The sequence below is a fragment of the Pseudopodoces humilis genome, chromosome 13, assembly GCF_049639895.1.
Source record: "Pseudopodoces humilis isolate 2021_Gansu_Grassland_sample_001 chromosome 13, ASM4963989v1, whole genome shotgun sequence".
Taxonomy (NCBI): Eukaryota; Metazoa; Chordata; class Aves; order Passeriformes; family Paridae; genus Pseudopodoces; species Pseudopodoces humilis.
In genome coordinates this window covers 4,215,659-4,229,920 of record NC_142212.1, presented here as the reverse complement: position 1 = coordinate 4,229,920, position 14,262 = coordinate 4,215,659, and the positions used below count along the sequence as shown (strand labels likewise).

Here is a 14,262-nt window from a genome sequence, read left to right as displayed (position 1 = left end):
GTGGCCGCCGGACCTTTCACCTGCGCGGATGTGCGGGGCCATGGGAAGGGTGACCCCTGCCAGGCCATGCGGGCGGCGGGGAGCGGCTGCAGGGCTGGCACCGGCCGGGGCGCTGGCGCCGGGCTGCTCCCGCCTGCTTTGGCAGGCGTCCCACTGCGGGCGGCAGGCGCCGGCAGAGAACAGCCCCATGGCCACGGGGACCGAGAAGGGTGTGGAGGTGGGAAAGGGTGCTCAGGGGAACTGTGTGGGTGGGCACAGCCCCGTTTCGGGAGGTGGGCACAGGCAGAGGGGGAGCTTACCCCCGTCCAGCATGCCCCTTCCGTCATCCAGGCGGCCCACGGCCCCGCTGCCTGCTACCGGGAGCTGAGCCGGTTCCCTGCCGTCACCCGTGCCGCCCTCAGGGCCGCGGCTGAAGGCCAGACCTTCCTGCTCTACACCGGTGAGTGGCGGGCTCGGCCACCCCCGCGCCTTGGGCCCGCGGGACCCGTGCGAGCGGGCGCTGACGGTGCCGTCCCTCAGAGTGCAGCCGCCCCGACCTGGCCCGCCGGCGGCTGCTGCGCTTCGGCCGCCACTACAGCGTGCGGCGCACAGCCGGCCCCGAGGGCCTCGCCGTCAGCCGGACCGCGCTCAGCGCCGGGATCCACAACCAGTACGGCACGGGCGGGCCCCGGGATGGCACGCCGTGCCTGTGGCGTTCCCGGTGCCCACAGCGGGGCCGGTGCCCACAGCGCATGGCCCGCCGCAGCCTCCGTCCCTCCCGCCCTCAGGCTCCTCAGCCAGGACTCGCCCACGGGGCAGCGGCGCGCCGTGCTCGAGCGCTGCCCGCGGCAGGGCCACGAGCTGCTGCAGGTAACGCGGCTGTCCCGGTCACTCACCGGCGTGGCTGGAGTGCCAGTGCAGGGTGGTGGGCACCGTGTACACGGTGTGCCGGCGCTGACGCCCGTCCCCCCAGGTGTGGGACAGCGGGGGATGCAGCCACAGCGTGGATCTCACGGCGCTGGGGAAGCATGGGGACGTCTACACGGAGGGTAGGGCCCCTTCCCGATGGTCCCCACCCACAGCAGCGGTGAGGTTGGCATGGCCAGCATCCCTGGTGGCTACCTGATGCCCAGCTGTGCCTGTGCCAGGCTGGGCTTTGGCATCCTCCTGCCATGCCAGGGCCCTTTGCCTGCCTGTCCTGGTCACACTCGGAGACACGGCTCCTCTATGTGGCTGAGAAGAGCCGGCCCAAACGACAGCCCCCCTGCCCCTGGGATGTGCCAGGAGCAGCCTGGCCAGCAGCAGAGGATGAGGATGAGGAGGTAGGTGCCCCATGAGTTGTTCAGTGCACCCCCAAGCATGCCATGCAGACTATGAACACGGAACATGCCCCTTGGGCATGCACCCCCTGAACGTGCTGTGCACCCTGTGAGTGTGCCATACATCCCATGAGTGTGTCATGGACAGAGCTCCATGCCTGGGGTGACCAACCATGGGGCTGACGGGTCTGTGCCACAGGGTAAGCAGTTTGTGTACCACGAGGACTGGGGGGAGGCCCTGAGCACACGCAGCGTGCCAGTCCTCTGTGTCCTGGACCTGGAGGGCCTCAGCCTGTCAGTGCTGGAGGGAGTCCCGGAGCATCTCTCCCCTGGCCAGGTCAGGATGGGGTGCAGGGAGCACCCCAGGGGATCCAGCCTGGAGCCATGGGATGAGCCTGACTGTCACACAGGCCCTGTGGTCCCCGGATGACCATGGTGTGGTGTTTGTGGGATGGTGGCATAAGCCCTTCCGCCTGGGGCTGAGCGCCTGCTCCAACAGGAGGTGGGTACCAGCCAGCAACCAGCACCATGCCAGGATTGCCATGCAGCATCAGCACAGTGGGGGGTCCAACCTGACCCACTCTCTCCTCCCAGGTCAGGGATTTTCCACTTGGACCTGGCCAGCGGATGCTGCGGTGAGTGCTGGGGCTCTGGAGGGTGCCTTGGGAGTCCCTGGGAGTCCCTGGGATGCTGACCCCTGTGCCCACAGAGCTGCTGTCAGCAGAGAATTGTTCTGTCTGCTCCCCTCGGCTGAGCCCTGATGGCCAGCGCTTGCTCTACCTGGAGGGGGTTGTGGGGGGGCCCCACCGGCAGTGTCTGCGCCTGCGCATGGTGAGTTGGGCCTCATGGGCACTAGGCACGGCTGGTCCACCTTGTGCTGCCAGTACAGTGCCCAGCCCAGGTGTCAGCCTCTCGTGGTGCCTGGTTGGGGTGGGGTTGTCCCCAGGCCTCCGTGCCTCAGTTTCCCCTGGCATGGTTCCATCCCTGAGCACTGTCTCTCCCCAGCTCACCTGGCAGACAAGGCAGACAGTGACAGTGCTCGATGTGGTGCAGGAGCCCACAGAGGGTGAGCAAGGCATGGGCACAGCTGGGTTCTAATGGGAGGCTGGCACCACCCCCTGCCAGGTGCCTATGGCCCTGGCTCACTAGCCCAGTGCTCTGCCCCACTTGCAGCCTTTGCTGGGCTCTACACAGAGGTGCTGCCACCGCGGTGCTGGGCAGCTGACAGCCGGCGAGCCGTGCTGGGCACCCCTCAGCGGAGCCACACGGTGAGTCCTGGCGATGGCAGGGCTAGAGATGTGACCCACACACCCCATGGTGACACCGCTGCCTGTGCTCTGCTCCCTCACAGGACCTGCTGCTCGTTGATACGGATGCATCCACTGTCACCAACCTGACAGCAGGTACATGGCACCGGCCACCCATGGTGCTCTAGTGAACAGCTGTGACCACCAACCTGTGTTCTGTCCCCAGGGTCACCTGAAGGGTGCTGGGAGCTGCTCACTCTCCAGTGGGACCTGCTGGTGGCCACCTGCTCAGCCCCCCACCACCCCCCCAGCCTGGTGAGCAGTGCCCTGGCACCGTGTGGTGCAGTGGGATATGGCACAGCAATGTGCAGCCAGGCACAGCACAGTGTGGCACAGACGCCATGGTGTGGTGTGGCACGGGCAGATCAAATATGTCACAGCCTTGGCATGGCACAACCTTGTCACAGCACAGCCCCAGTGTCATCCATTGACTGTGCACAGGTGGTGGCTGTGCTGCCACCAGCAGGCCAGGAGTTGCCCCTTGGCTGGGTGCCAGTGGAGGACACCCCAACAGTGCCTGGTATCACCTGGAAGATTCTGACGGTCCAGCCACCCTGCAATGGGCAGGGTCCTGCTGCACAGAGTGAGCCCCTGGGGGCCCCTGCTGCACCTTGGTGCTGCCTGGGTGCCAGGGACCCTCGGGAGTGGGGGGTGGGCAGGATGTTGGGTGCCCAGGGTGGTAGCTGCTGAGTGGGACCCCTTCCTCTGGTGCAGACACCCAGGCTTTTGAGGCCCTGCTGCTGAGCCCCTCAGATGGCGTACCACCGTACCCACTCGTTGTGTGCCCCCATGGTGAGTGAGGGGAGAGTGGGAACACCCTGGCAGTGCTGGTGGCACTCCAGGTGATGCCCATGCCGTCCCCAGGTGGTCCCCATGCTGTCTTTGATGCCCGCTGGCGTCCGAGCATGGCTGCACTGTGCCAGCTGGGCTTTGCCGTGCTCCTGGGTGAGTGCTGGGAAGCTCGGGGACATGTGGCCCTGTGTCCCAGTGGAGACATGGCACCCACAGCCCTGTCTCCTCAGTGAACTACCGTGGCTCCCTGGGCTTCGGGCAGGCCAGCATCAGCTCCCTGCTTTCCCATGTGGGTGAGCAGGATGTGGCAGACACCCAGGTGAGGTGTGCTGGGGATGCTTGGGGGGATGCTGCTGGGAGGATGCTGCTGTTTGGGTGCCAATGGTGGGTGCCCCACGGGTGCAGCTGGCAGTAGAGCAGGCGCTGCACAGAGAGCCCCTGGACCCGCACCGCCTGGCCCTGCTGGCTGGATCCCACGGAGCCTTCATCGCCCTCCACCTCCTCACCCGTGAGCCCAAGCGTTACCAAGCCTGTGCCCTGCGCAGCCCCGTCTCCAACCTGCCCGCACTGCTGGGCACCTCTGACATCCCTGACTGGTGAGTGCCACCCCCCATCCTGTGCCATGCCATGTCCCTGTGACACCTACCGGTGTCTCTGTGCCGCAGGCGCTACACCTCCCTGGGGCTGCCGTACTCCTTTGAGCGGGTGCCAAGTGCTGAGGAGGTGGCCACCATGCTACTGCGCTCGCCCATCGCCCAGGCAGCCCAGGTAAGGCAGGGTCAGGATGGGTGTGGGGTGCCCAGTGGGGGCTGTCACACCCACAGAGGGCACTGCTGCAGGTGCAGACACCTGTGTTGCTGTGCGTGGGCGCCCGGGACCGGCGCGTCAGCCCCACGCAGGCACTGGAGCTGTACCGGGTGCTGCGGGCCAGGGGTGTGCCAGCACGGTGAGTGGGGTGCTGGCGGGAGCAGGGAGGGAGCTCTGGGGTGTTGGATGAGCATCTTCCCATCCTGTCCCTCCTCACAGGCTGCTGTGGTACCCAGAGGGTGGCCATGCACTGGCTGGTGTGGAGACGGAGGCTGATGTCTTCAAGAACTGTGCCCACTGGCTCCTCCAGCACCTGGGGCAGCCCAGGCGGGATGGGACAGGCTAGCACAGCCCCTAATGCCCACAGTGGTCCTGGGCTATGCCAGCCTCTGGGTGGCTGCTGGCCCTGGGAACCACACCAGAACCAGAGGCAGATGGAGTGAGTGTAGCCGGGGGCAGGGATGTGTGTTGGGGTTTGGTGTTAAATAAATGTGAGACCCTGTGCAGTGCCGACCCCTGTGGCCAAGGCTGTGCCTTTATTGTGCAGTGGTGGCTGTGGCAGGCTGCGAATGCCAGCTCAACCCATCTTCATCACCTTGTCAATCCAGTCAACATAGAGGGAAATACGGATGAAGAGGGCAGGCTGATCAGTGCGGGCACACACACGGGAGGGAGTGATCACCCCCTCCAGCACCCAGCAGTCAGCGGTGAGACAAGCCAGAGGTCCACCATAATCACCCTGTGTCATGAAGAGAGCGGTGTCACTCTGGTGCCAGCACCTGCCACCTCCCTGGGGCAGATGTCCCCAGCCCAGCTCACCTCACAGGCACCCACGCCGGCACGCAGTGGGGCAGTGCACAGCTCGCTCTCCTTCAGGCGCCCACGCAGAGCCCTGTTGCACTCGCTGTGGGCCAGCACTGGCAGCTGCGCCACGTTCAGCACGCTGCCATCTGCTGTGCCTGTGGGCCAAGAGCATGGGGCAGCAGGCATGGGATACAGCACTGGGCATGCAGGGGAATGGCACAGGCAGGGGATGCTGTGGGCAGGGAAGGGCACGGGCAGGAGGATGTCATGGCAGGGGGATGTGGAAGGGAGATGTTGTGGAAGAGGGATGTCATGGACAGGGTGATGCCAGGGGCAAGGGATGCTGTAGACAGGGGGATGGAATGGGCAGGAAAGCACCATGGAAGGGAGATGCAGTGAGCAGGGGAATGCCAGGGACCTGGGGGTTGCTGCAGGCAGGGGATACTTCAAGTGAGGGATGGGCAGGGAGATGCCATAGACATGGGGATGCTGTGGGCAGAGGGGATGGAATGGCATTGGCACGGGGTTGTATTGAACAGGGAATCCTCCAGCAGGGGCTGCCCATGGCAGGTACCTCTGGTTTCCCCCCAGCCAGCGATCTCACAGACAGTGCCCGCAGGCACAACGTAGCGCTCGGGGGGCAGGCAGATCAGGGCCACACGCCTGGTCAGAGTAGCTGGCCTGTGGCAAGAGGGGCAGTGGGACACGGTGCCAGCCTGGCCAGCAGTGGAGCATGGCAGAGGCCAAGGCATGGCCACTCACCTTGCCAGCTTCAGCATCACCAGCTGGGACTCGGAGGGGCCACAGACAATCCGCACGATGGGGATGGTCTGTTGGTCAGGGTCCCCAGGGCCAGGGTCCTTGAAGAGAGTCCCCAGCTGCACCTCATAGCCCATCAGGTCGGCATTGCTGTGGAACGTGAGGGACATGAGGGCACAGGAGGACCCACCACCCCACACCCCAGCCCCAGCCTTACCAGGAGGAAAAGCACTGGCGAGTGCTGATCACCCACTGCTCCTTCACCAGGGATCCGCCGCAAAAGTGCACACCCTCCCTGCGGGGACAGGGGGTGAGCTCTGGGGGGACTCTGAGTACATGGCACTGCATGCAGACTCCCACTCACCGGTTGCGGATGCTGACAGTCCAGGGTGAATTGCCGGGCTGGCCACCAACGATGCGTCCCTTCTGCTGCAGCCTCTCGTCCCGCTGGCCACACTGCTCAAATGTCACTGCATCTGTGGGCAGGGTGGGCATCAACTGGGCCTGTACCACCAGCACCCATCCCAGGGTGCCCACCCAGGACCTGGGGGCCCCCACCTGCATTCTCCATGATAGGGGGCACCGTGCTGCCAGCTGCAGAGAGAAAACAGAGGGTGGCACTGGCACATGATCCAGCCACACTGAGAGGACCAAAACTACCCTGTGTGTGGCTAAGGTCCCCTCTAGCTCTGCAGGGATGTGGGATGGGGCTCACAACAGGGCTTGATGGCACAATAGTCAAAGGGGGTGCGGGGGTCCATGGTGTAGCACCAGGGGCCATGGCTGTCATTATCAGGGTTGCGGCAGTAGTTCTCCTCCAGGTGTGCCTCAGGGTGTGTGGCAGGTGAGATCCTGCCAGGAGGCAGTCACCATCACTGTCACCATCCCCATCTTCACCTCCATCCCCACCCCAACCTCAATCCCATCCCCATCCCAGTACCCACCACCCCTCCTTGCACACTCACTGGGGCACGTGGGGTGTCTGGGCAGCCCAGGGCTGGCAGGTGATTCCCTTGCGTGTCTTGCTGACATGGCCGTGGTAGTGCTTGCCGTGGCCGTGATAGCACTCTGGGGATAGGCAAGGAGGGCTGGCATCCCTCACAGGGGCACTGGGGTGGGCACCCAGGGACAGGTGCCTGGGGTGACTCACCTTGGGCATCCTGCTCATCAGGGCAGCGGCGAATGTGGAAGCAGAAGGCGATGCGGACAGTGGGGCGGGAAGTGAAGCACCATGGTGCCTCTGATCCATCGGGGTTGCGGCAGTAGTTCTCCTGCAGGTCCCTGCAGGAGGGGCCGCATGGTCGTCCTCCCTCAATCCCACACTCATGGGTGCTGCCCACCACCACCCTCCTGGGGTGCACAGCCATCCCCTTACTTGCATGGGTACTTGTTGGGCACGAAGTGGTGCTTATGGGGCACCTGGGAGTCCCAGCGCTGGCAGGGGATCCCCGACACAGTAACATTCACACGGCCACGGTAGCCTTCCCCCTTGCCCCTGAAGCATCCATTGGTGACATTGACAGGCCGTGGGCGTTTTTCTGCTTGTGTGGCCAGAGAGAAGAGCAGAGTAGCAGGGTCAGGGGTGGCACCCAGGACTCTCAGGCCCAGCTGTGCATGATGCTGGTGGGGACCTACTGCAGATGCGGATGTGGCAGTATTCACGCTCCCGCCTGGGGTCAGTGGTGTAGCACCAAGGCCGCTCAGAGCTGTCAGGGTTGCGGCAGTAGTTGTCATCTAGCCCCTTGTCAGGGTACCTGGGCCAGAGATATGGAGCAGCAGTTGAGATGGCACCATCACCCTAGCACCGAGCACTCAACCAGGGCATTGCACTGCTGGGGGCTCAGGGTTAATACTTGTTGGGGTGGTAGGGGTGCTTGTGTGGGTGCTGCAGATCCCAGCGCTGGCACTCTGTCCCTGATTCGGTGTGGTCCACAGTGCCACGGTAGTCCTCCCCATTGCAGGTCATGCAGACAGCTGCCAACAACTGCAGGGCTCAGTGTGGGGGGAACATACAGCACAGGGTGGCCCTGGGACATGGCACTCACCGTCCTCACACTTCTTTATGCCACAGCTCTGGTGTCGGACATTGGGATCAACAGTGTAGCACCACGGGCCCCGCTTGTCCCGGTCAGGGTTTCGGCAGTAATTCTCCTCCAGCCCATTGCGAGGGGATGGCAGAAACCTGCTGGCAGTAGAGTGGGTAGGAGAGCTGCTGAGAATCATTTGCTCTGGAATGGGTGCAGCCAGGATGATGCGCTACCCCTGGCAGTGCCATTGTGCCCAAGCTGTCCCCATTGCTCCTGTGCTATCCCACGCTGTTCCCACCTCATTCCCCATTCCCCATTGCCCCATGCTGCCCAAGGTAGGTGCCACAGGACAGCCAGGGACACGGGGGCACCTGTGGTCATGCGGTGTTGTGGCTTGCCAATGCTGGCAGCGCAGCCCCTTCTCCGTCATGGCCCGTGTGCCGCGGTAGCTGGAGCCGTCACCCACGATGCAGTCCCGCAGGTAGTCTGAGCAGAGCCAGGCACCTCTTCAGAGCCCCAAGGCCGGGTCAGGGCACATGGGCAATGAGGAGTCCTGTGCCAGGTGGCCCGTGCCCTGTCTGTGGTGTCCCCATACCCACGCATGGCACCAGCCCACCTTTCTTCTGGTACAGGTCATAGCGGATGTTTTTCTGCAGCTGGATGCGGGGTGAGTGCTGGGTCCAGGGCAGCAGCTGGCACAACTGGCTCTGCTGGTCATGGTGGAAAGCCCTGGAAGGCATAGCAGGAGTCTGGCATGGCACTGTGTGAGGCCAGGGCTCACAGGACCTGGGTCACACATGGGAGCACCCAGTATCCAAGTGCAGAGAGTGACCCAGGGACCCTGCACTCCCACATGCCCCGCGGTGGCACTGTGTCCTGCTCACCGGCAAGCCAGGCTGGTGGCACAGCGCTGGGCACACTGCTCCGCAGTGCCCTGCTCCGGCAGCGGTGGCGGTGGGTCCACGGGCACCGCCAGCAGCTCGGTGGCTCGCAGGCGCTGGAAGTCATTGAGGGGTGAGCGGTGGCCTGGGGAGTGTGGCAGGAGCTCAGCGTTCGCATGGAACCACAGCATGAGCACTGGGGCACTTCAGATCCCTGACCCATGGATCAGGATGTCGCTGTCCCACAGAGCATGGGATCTGTGTTCCACAGAGCATGGGATCCGTGTCCCAAGCAGGAGGGGAACTCTGTCCTATGTCCTGATCCATGAGCCGTGGAGCAGGAGGGTCCCTGCCCTACATCACCCGCTGCAGTTCCCTGCTTCCGGCTGCCCCCCCTTCGCCGTGGGACAGGGCATGGCCGGCAGGCTCCCGGCCCGGCCGCTGGCCCGGCCTTGGGCCCCGCACTGCCCCGCGCCCTCCAGCCCCAAGGCAACCCAGCCTGGGGCCCTACCTGAGCCCAGAGCCGCGGCCAGGGCGAGCAGGACCCCCAGCACGGGCTGCATGGCGGCGGCCCCGCGTCCCCGGGCCGCTGGAGCTCCGGGACGGCCCCGAGCAAATATTTGCGGTCGGGCGCGGGGCCAGGCAGGGCCGGGGTCACCCCGCTGCGGGCACGCGTGGGCCGGGGCGGGGCGTAGGCGGCGGGGCGGGGCCTGGTGCGGCGGGGCGGGGCCAGGCGGGTCCGGGGTCACCCCGGGGCGGGCACGTGCGGGGCGGGGCCTGAGCGGCGGGGCGGGTTTTGGCGGGGCCGGGGTCACCCCGCGGCGGGCGCTCGAGGGACGTGGGTCGGGCCTGCGCACAGGGGGCGGGCCTGGGGAAGCGGGGAGGGGTCCTCCGCCGGTGAGGGGGTCCCCCCGGGCGGGGTGGGGCTCTGAGGGGGGGGCAGGGGCGGGGCAGTGCGGGGGGCCCCAGGGGAGTGGGCGGGGCTATGAGGCGGGGCTCTGGGGAGGGGCGTGGCCACGCGGAGCGGCTGGGCGGGGCGGGGCGAGGAAGGGCGTGGCCAGCGCTGTCGCCGGGCGCCGATTGGCCGCGGAGCGCTCGTGCCGCCGGTTGCCGGGCGCCCCGCGCGCGCGCGGGACCCCCGCCCCCGGGTACGTGCCCGCGCGGGGTCGCGCTCGCGCCGCGCCGCCCGCTCGGTGCGTCGGGGCCGCGGAGCCGGCGGGAGCGGGGCCGGGCCCGGCGTGCACGGTGAGAGCGGGGTCGGGGGAACCGCGACCGGCCGGAGCGCGGCTGCGGCAGCACCTGCCAGGCCGCTCTGCCCTTGGCGGCGGGGAGCGGGGCTGGCGGCGGTGGCGCGGCCTGGGCAGAGGGGGCCGTGGGCCCGGGGCTGGGGGAGGGGGGGCGGGGGGGTGGCTTTCCCGGCGCGGCACCGCCTCAGCTCGGCGCGGCCTACGGGGCCGGCCCCGTGCCGCCTTCCCGCCGGGCCGCGCTCCCTCCGCGCCGCTTTCCCGCCGCCGCCCTCGGCCCTGGGTGGGCGCCGCGCCCGAGAGTGCTCGGTGGGGCCGGGCGGGAGGCGGAGCGGGCCCGGGGCTTCAAGCGGCAGGGCCGGCCCGAGCTGTACCGGGTGAGCCTCGGGGCTCTGCCGGCAGCGGCCGAGGTGCTGTCGGTGGTGGCAGCCGGCTCTGCTTGTGACAAAACCCGTGTGGGCGTCCCGGGCTCTCCCCGCTCATCGGGACCGGCCCGGCGCCGTGGGAGCGCAGGTGAGTGTCCGGGTAGCTGGCGGAGTTGTGGGTTCCTCAGGGACAGGCGGCTCTCGCAGGCAGAGTGCCCGGGCAGTTCCTCGGCTCTGCCCCTGTGGGACTCCGTGGGCCCCGCCACTTCCCAGGGCTGACCTTGGCTCCGGGCACTGGGAGCGTGACTAACAGCAGAGGCTGTTCTGGGAGGGACAGACCTACAGGCAAACTTTATCTTTAGTCCCCAGTGCAGGTGACTAAAGGCAAGTTAGTGGTTCTACCACCGTAAAAGGTGTAAAAGCCGGATATTCCTTGTGGCCTCCCTGGTTTCTTGGAAGCAACAGGCTACAAAGTGGCTCACCCAAGTTTCCAATGCCCATCAAGTCAACAGGCCTGGATTCACTGAGTTTTGACACAGGTTTGAAGTTGGCAAATATGTGTTTTTGGAGTGGAACTAGGTCCTGCTACCCAGGGGAGAAGGTCTGGGCAGGGGGATGTGGGACCTGGCTGTAGAGTTTGTGATCACTCCCTGCGGTGGCATATCTCCCTTGGTCCTGGAGCTTTGGGCTCCTAGGCTTGGGAAAACACCATTGGGAAAACACCTGTCCAAAATGAGATTAAAATCTTTTTGTGTTAAAAAAACTAAAAATTTGCCTATTTTCTCTTAGCACTTCCAGGTAGGAGCTTCTTTCTACCACCCATTGCTGTTACATGGTAAACTAATAATGCCCCTTGCCTTGCAAATACTGTTCTTAACAAAACTTGCTATTTAACTTTCCAAATGGAATGCTGTCTCGTCCCACCTTTAGCTTTACAAATTCCTTTCCTCACTTTAGGAGTTTCTAATTCTTGGGTTTCTTCACACAGGCTCTGCTGCTATGCTGAGCATCCTGAATCACTTATTCATTCGTCCCGATGCTTGTCATTGCACTCTTCTATCCTAAATATAGGGTAGTATGCCAACAGAAGGAGCTTGAGAGCAAGCTGAAGTGCTGGGAACACCACTGTTTACTCAGAGGAGTAATCAGCAAAGCCTGGCTGATTCCAGGTCACGCCGACTCCTTGCTGCAGGAGTTCAGGCTCACTTCTTTGGGAGCTGGCACAAATGCTCCAGTAACTGGGCGATGTTGCTGACAGCACCTGCTGGCTTAGACATACCCATTTCTTTAAGCATTGTGTAAATAGAGTAGTAAATTGTGCTTAATTGTTGGCATCAGACCTGGGGAATCAGTAAGAGTTATGGGGCTGATAGCAGTGAAGGTGTTCTGCTCTCACTGTGTACCAGTTAAGTTTTCTATGTATGGGATTTGTTGACCCCAAGCACTTGTCTTCTTTTAGAAATGCTGGTCATTGGTAACTTACCCACTCTGTTCTCCTCATCTCCCAGCGCAGGGAGTGCTGAGCCCGGCTGCTCTCGGAAACGAAGGAGGATGTGTAGAGTGGGACCCTTTGCCAGCTTCAGCTGCGAAGCTCCTGGTCAGAGCTGGCCCAACGCTCTGGCCATGACTTGTCTTGCACGGGCAGCTGCTCTGGAGGAATTCTGGTCTGCCTCTCTTGGGCAGAGCCATGCTCTGACAGCGGGGGCATAGTGTCAGAGGGAGCCCTGCTGTGTCCTGGCAGACAGGCCTGAGAGGTGCTTTGGGGCTCCAGGGGTCCTGCTGGGGACTGAGGGAGAAGAGAACTGTGTGGTTGCAGCAGCTAGATCCTGGGAGAGTTTTCATGCTTTAGTATCTGCAGCACAGCTGTGAGGTGCAGTGTGTTGTCAGCCTAGCAGAGAAGGTGTGATGGTTCTGCCCTGGCAGGAGCGGTGTTGCTCACCAGTAGGAATGGTGTCTCCTTGCCTTTTCTGTGTTCCTTGGAGAGATAATGAGTCAAATTAGCCTGGAGAGATAGCAGGGTGCTGTGGGTGCTGTGCCAGCCTGGGGAGGAACTCCAGCTGATGGAGTAAAGGTCTGCCTCATTCTGTCAGTAACAGCTATCTGAAAAGTTTTGTGGGGATGATTTTGGGTGGCTTGTGCCTTTACTCCTGTTAGCTGAGGAATAGTACTGAGGAGTTAAGTCTAGTGATGATGATGATTAATTTGAGTGAGGAAAATGCAAACGCTGAATTCTTCTTAGGCAAACAGGGGTCATGTAAATAAATGCCTCTGGCATTCTTTGTGGTGCTTGCAGACTGTCTACCAATTACTTCTGGTCTCTTGCTGAATCAGTGGGAGGCTGTTGCTCCTTGAGCTCCGAGTACTTTGGCGGTGATTTGGGTGAAATACAAATAAACACAGTTGGATTGACCTAGTGTATCTGAGCTCTTGGTATGCTGAAAATGTTTGTTCTTAGGATGTTTGTGCAGTCTGAGAGCTCTGTACCTTAAACCCAATTTGCAAAGGACTGTGACCATGTTTAAGCTGTGAAAAATAAAATACCAGGCTGAAGAACCTGTGCTTTTAGGGTTTGTTCTGTGAGATTGAATTGGAGCAAACTACTAAGGTGCTGCTGGATGGAAAGTTAATGTATTAACCTGTGTGAACACTCTAGGTAGGTGCACGTCCTAGTCTGGTGCCTTTTTCTGTCTGTGTATCTCCCTGTGCTTATCTGTTGACTGAAACTGTCTCCGGTTCAGCTTTTCTGGTATAAATTTTTAGCTTGCCAGCAAGAAATATGATTGTATATGTTTGATGTTACCAGTATTTTTGTCAGTGGATTTTTTCATGAGCATCTGAACTGATCTGCTGATGCGGCAGTGTCTGAAGGAGACGATCCAAGTCCCCCAGCCAGGGAGGCCCTGTCCTTGTGCAATGCCTGAGCTGGTCACCTGGGGAACAGCAGAAAAGCTCCCTGGCTCTTGTGCCTGGTTTGTGAGCTGCTCTGGGTGAGTGAGGAGGAGGAGATGGGGCAAGGTGAGTGGCATGGCTTTGATTGGAGTTGGGTAGGCAGCAGGGGCCTCTTGTTTCTATGAATGTCATGTCCTGCTCAAGGTCACCTCAGTGCTGGTTTTTTGGAGCCTTGAGGCATCGTAGGAGATTCCCTGGAAACTCTGCCCATGGCAGCAGTGCAGCCTTGCAGGGTTCTTCCACATCTGGCGTCCTGTCTCTGGACAATGTGGTGGGACCCAAGAGCCAGAGGAGGCTGCAGGGCTACCAAGTGTCCCCACATCTCCTTACTGTGGCCCTTGCATATATCTGTGGAGAGCTCACAATGGCTCCCAAACCTCAACACAAATGGTGTTCAGCTATGTGGCCCCTGGCTGTGTCACTGTCAGGCCGTGCCAGTGGCACCCTGCTTGTCCTGGCGTGAGGCAGCAGAGGGTTGTGTGGGAAAGCTGAGCTGGGTAAGCCTCACTGCTTTTGGAGCAGAGAGGTCAGACTCCAGACATGCCATTGTGGTGCCTGACCTGTTTTGGCTCTGGGTTAACTTTCTGCAGTTTACTAACCTGGAAGGAGCTTGTAAATCCTCAACCAGGAGGAGTTTGTCAACAGCCCAGCACTGCACGGGGGAAAAGAAGTTAGGCCCAGCCTGGAGGAGGAGGAGGTGGGCATGGTCCCTGTGGTTAGATCAGAGCAAGTGGTCACCTCAGCCACCCTCATGGTTTGATGCTCTTGAAAGGGCACTTCTCTTACTCTGCTTTTGGCTGTGTCCTCTTGCCTCCTCCCAGGGGCCAGCTGTAGTGCTGAACTAAAGGATTGACCAGTGGTTTCTGCTGATTTGGTGTAAAGTTGGTGTTTTTTTCAGCTTGACCCTTTATTAACTTTGCAAGGCTTTGCGAGGGAAGGTTTTTGAACCATCCTTGGAGGCAGGAAGCCATTGGATCAGCAGAGTTGTCCCTTTGTAATGGTGCTCTTTGCCAGAAGAGATATTTACTT

At 62.2% G+C, this 14,262-nt stretch overlaps 3 protein-coding genes across 10 annotated transcripts in view; 2 read left to right on the top strand and 1 right to left on the bottom strand.

The window, feature by feature from the left end:
- The first annotated feature begins 153 nt into the window (after window positions 1-153).
- On the top strand, window positions 154-4,717 carry APEH (acylaminoacyl-peptide hydrolase). 4 transcript variants are annotated; one of them, XM_014251837.2, is made up of 22 exons: window positions 154-217; window positions 331-439; window positions 520-649; window positions 768-849; window positions 953-1,028; window positions 1,159-1,301; window positions 1,498-1,635; window positions 1,709-1,800; window positions 1,893-1,933; window positions 2,008-2,129; window positions 2,304-2,364; window positions 2,472-2,566; window positions 2,650-2,701; window positions 2,772-2,860; window positions 3,047-3,188; window positions 3,320-3,397; window positions 3,470-3,550; window positions 3,628-3,716; window positions 3,803-3,993; window positions 4,063-4,165; window positions 4,237-4,343; window positions 4,424-4,717. In XM_014251837.2, exons 1-22 carry the CDS (start codon window positions 188-190, stop codon window positions 4,548-4,550), a joined length of 2,178 nt encoding a protein of 725 aa, XP_014107312.2. In that variant the 5' UTR covers window positions 154-187; the 3' UTR covers window positions 4,551-4,717. The 4 variants fall into 4 exon arrangements, with proteins under 4 accessions (XP_014107312.2, XP_087918008.1, XP_087918009.1 ...); XM_088061882.1 differs by having other exon boundaries at window positions 310-439; XM_088061883.1 differs by having other exon boundaries at window positions 310-439; window positions 1,798-1,933; window positions 3,047-3,125.
- MST1 (macrophage stimulating 1) lies at window positions 4,707-9,337 on the bottom strand. 4 transcript variants are annotated; one of them, XM_088061884.1, is made up of 18 exons: window positions 9,187-9,337; window positions 8,679-8,820; window positions 8,411-8,523; window positions 8,166-8,280; window positions 7,813-7,952; window positions 7,621-7,741; window positions 7,403-7,521; window positions 7,143-7,308; window positions 6,918-7,048; window positions 6,733-6,835; window positions 6,483-6,619; window positions 6,326-6,361; window positions 6,132-6,243; window positions 5,985-6,062; window positions 5,771-5,917; window positions 5,583-5,689; window positions 5,024-5,163; window positions 4,707-4,943 (listed from the first exon to the last, which is right to left on the bottom strand). In XM_088061884.1, the coding sequence occupies exons 1-18, from the start codon at window positions 9,236-9,238 to the stop codon at window positions 4,782-4,784; spliced, it is 2,121 nt and encodes a 706-aa protein (XP_087918010.1). In that variant the 5' UTR covers window positions 9,239-9,337; the 3' UTR covers window positions 4,707-4,781. The 4 variants fall into 4 exon arrangements, with proteins under 4 accessions (XP_087918010.1, XP_087918011.1, XP_005522256.1 ...); XM_088061885.1 differs by having other exon boundaries at window positions 7,143-7,305; XM_005522199.3 differs by having other exon boundaries at window positions 7,813-7,949.
- Window positions 9,338-9,841: 504 nt separating this feature from the next.
- DAG1 (dystroglycan 1) overlaps window positions 9,842-14,262 on the top strand; it is a 49,543-nt gene continuing 45,122 nt past the window's right edge. Inside the window, exon 1 of one of the 2 annotated variants that reach the window (XM_014251811.2) lies at window positions 9,842-9,920. The gene's annotated coding sequence lies outside the window, so the exon portion shown is untranslated. Of the gene's footprint in view, window positions 9,921-10,293; window positions 10,433-14,262 lie in introns of those variants that run through there. The other variant, XM_005522200.3, reaches the window with a different exon arrangement.

Excerpts from the sequence above, each read along its gene's own strand:
- APEH (XM_088061881.1), top strand. The coding sequence starts at position 188 with ATGGCCACGGGGACCGAGAAGGGTGTGGAG. Across the intron at positions 2,365-2,471 it reads GGTGCAGGAGCCCACAGAGG|CCTTTGCTGGGCTCTACACA; the intron begins GTGAGCAAGGCA and ends CCCCACTTGCAG. Across the intron at positions 3,398-3,469 it reads ACTCGTTGTGTGCCCCCATG|GTGGTCCCCATGCTGTCTTT; the intron begins GTGAGTGAGGGG and ends TGCCGTCCCCAG.
- MST1 (XM_088061884.1), bottom strand. The coding sequence starts at position 9,238 with ATGCAGCCCGTGCTGGGGGTCCTGCTCGCCCTGGCCGCGGCTCTGGGC. Across the intron at positions 7,309-7,402 it reads CTGCCACATCCGCATCTGCA|CAGAAAAACGCCCACGGCCT; the intron begins GTAGGTCCCCAC and ends TGGCCACACAAG. Across the intron at positions 5,690-5,770 it reads GTGATGCTGAAGCTGGCAAG|GCCAGCTACTCTGACCAGGC; the intron begins GTGAGTGGCCAT and ends CTCTTGCCACAG.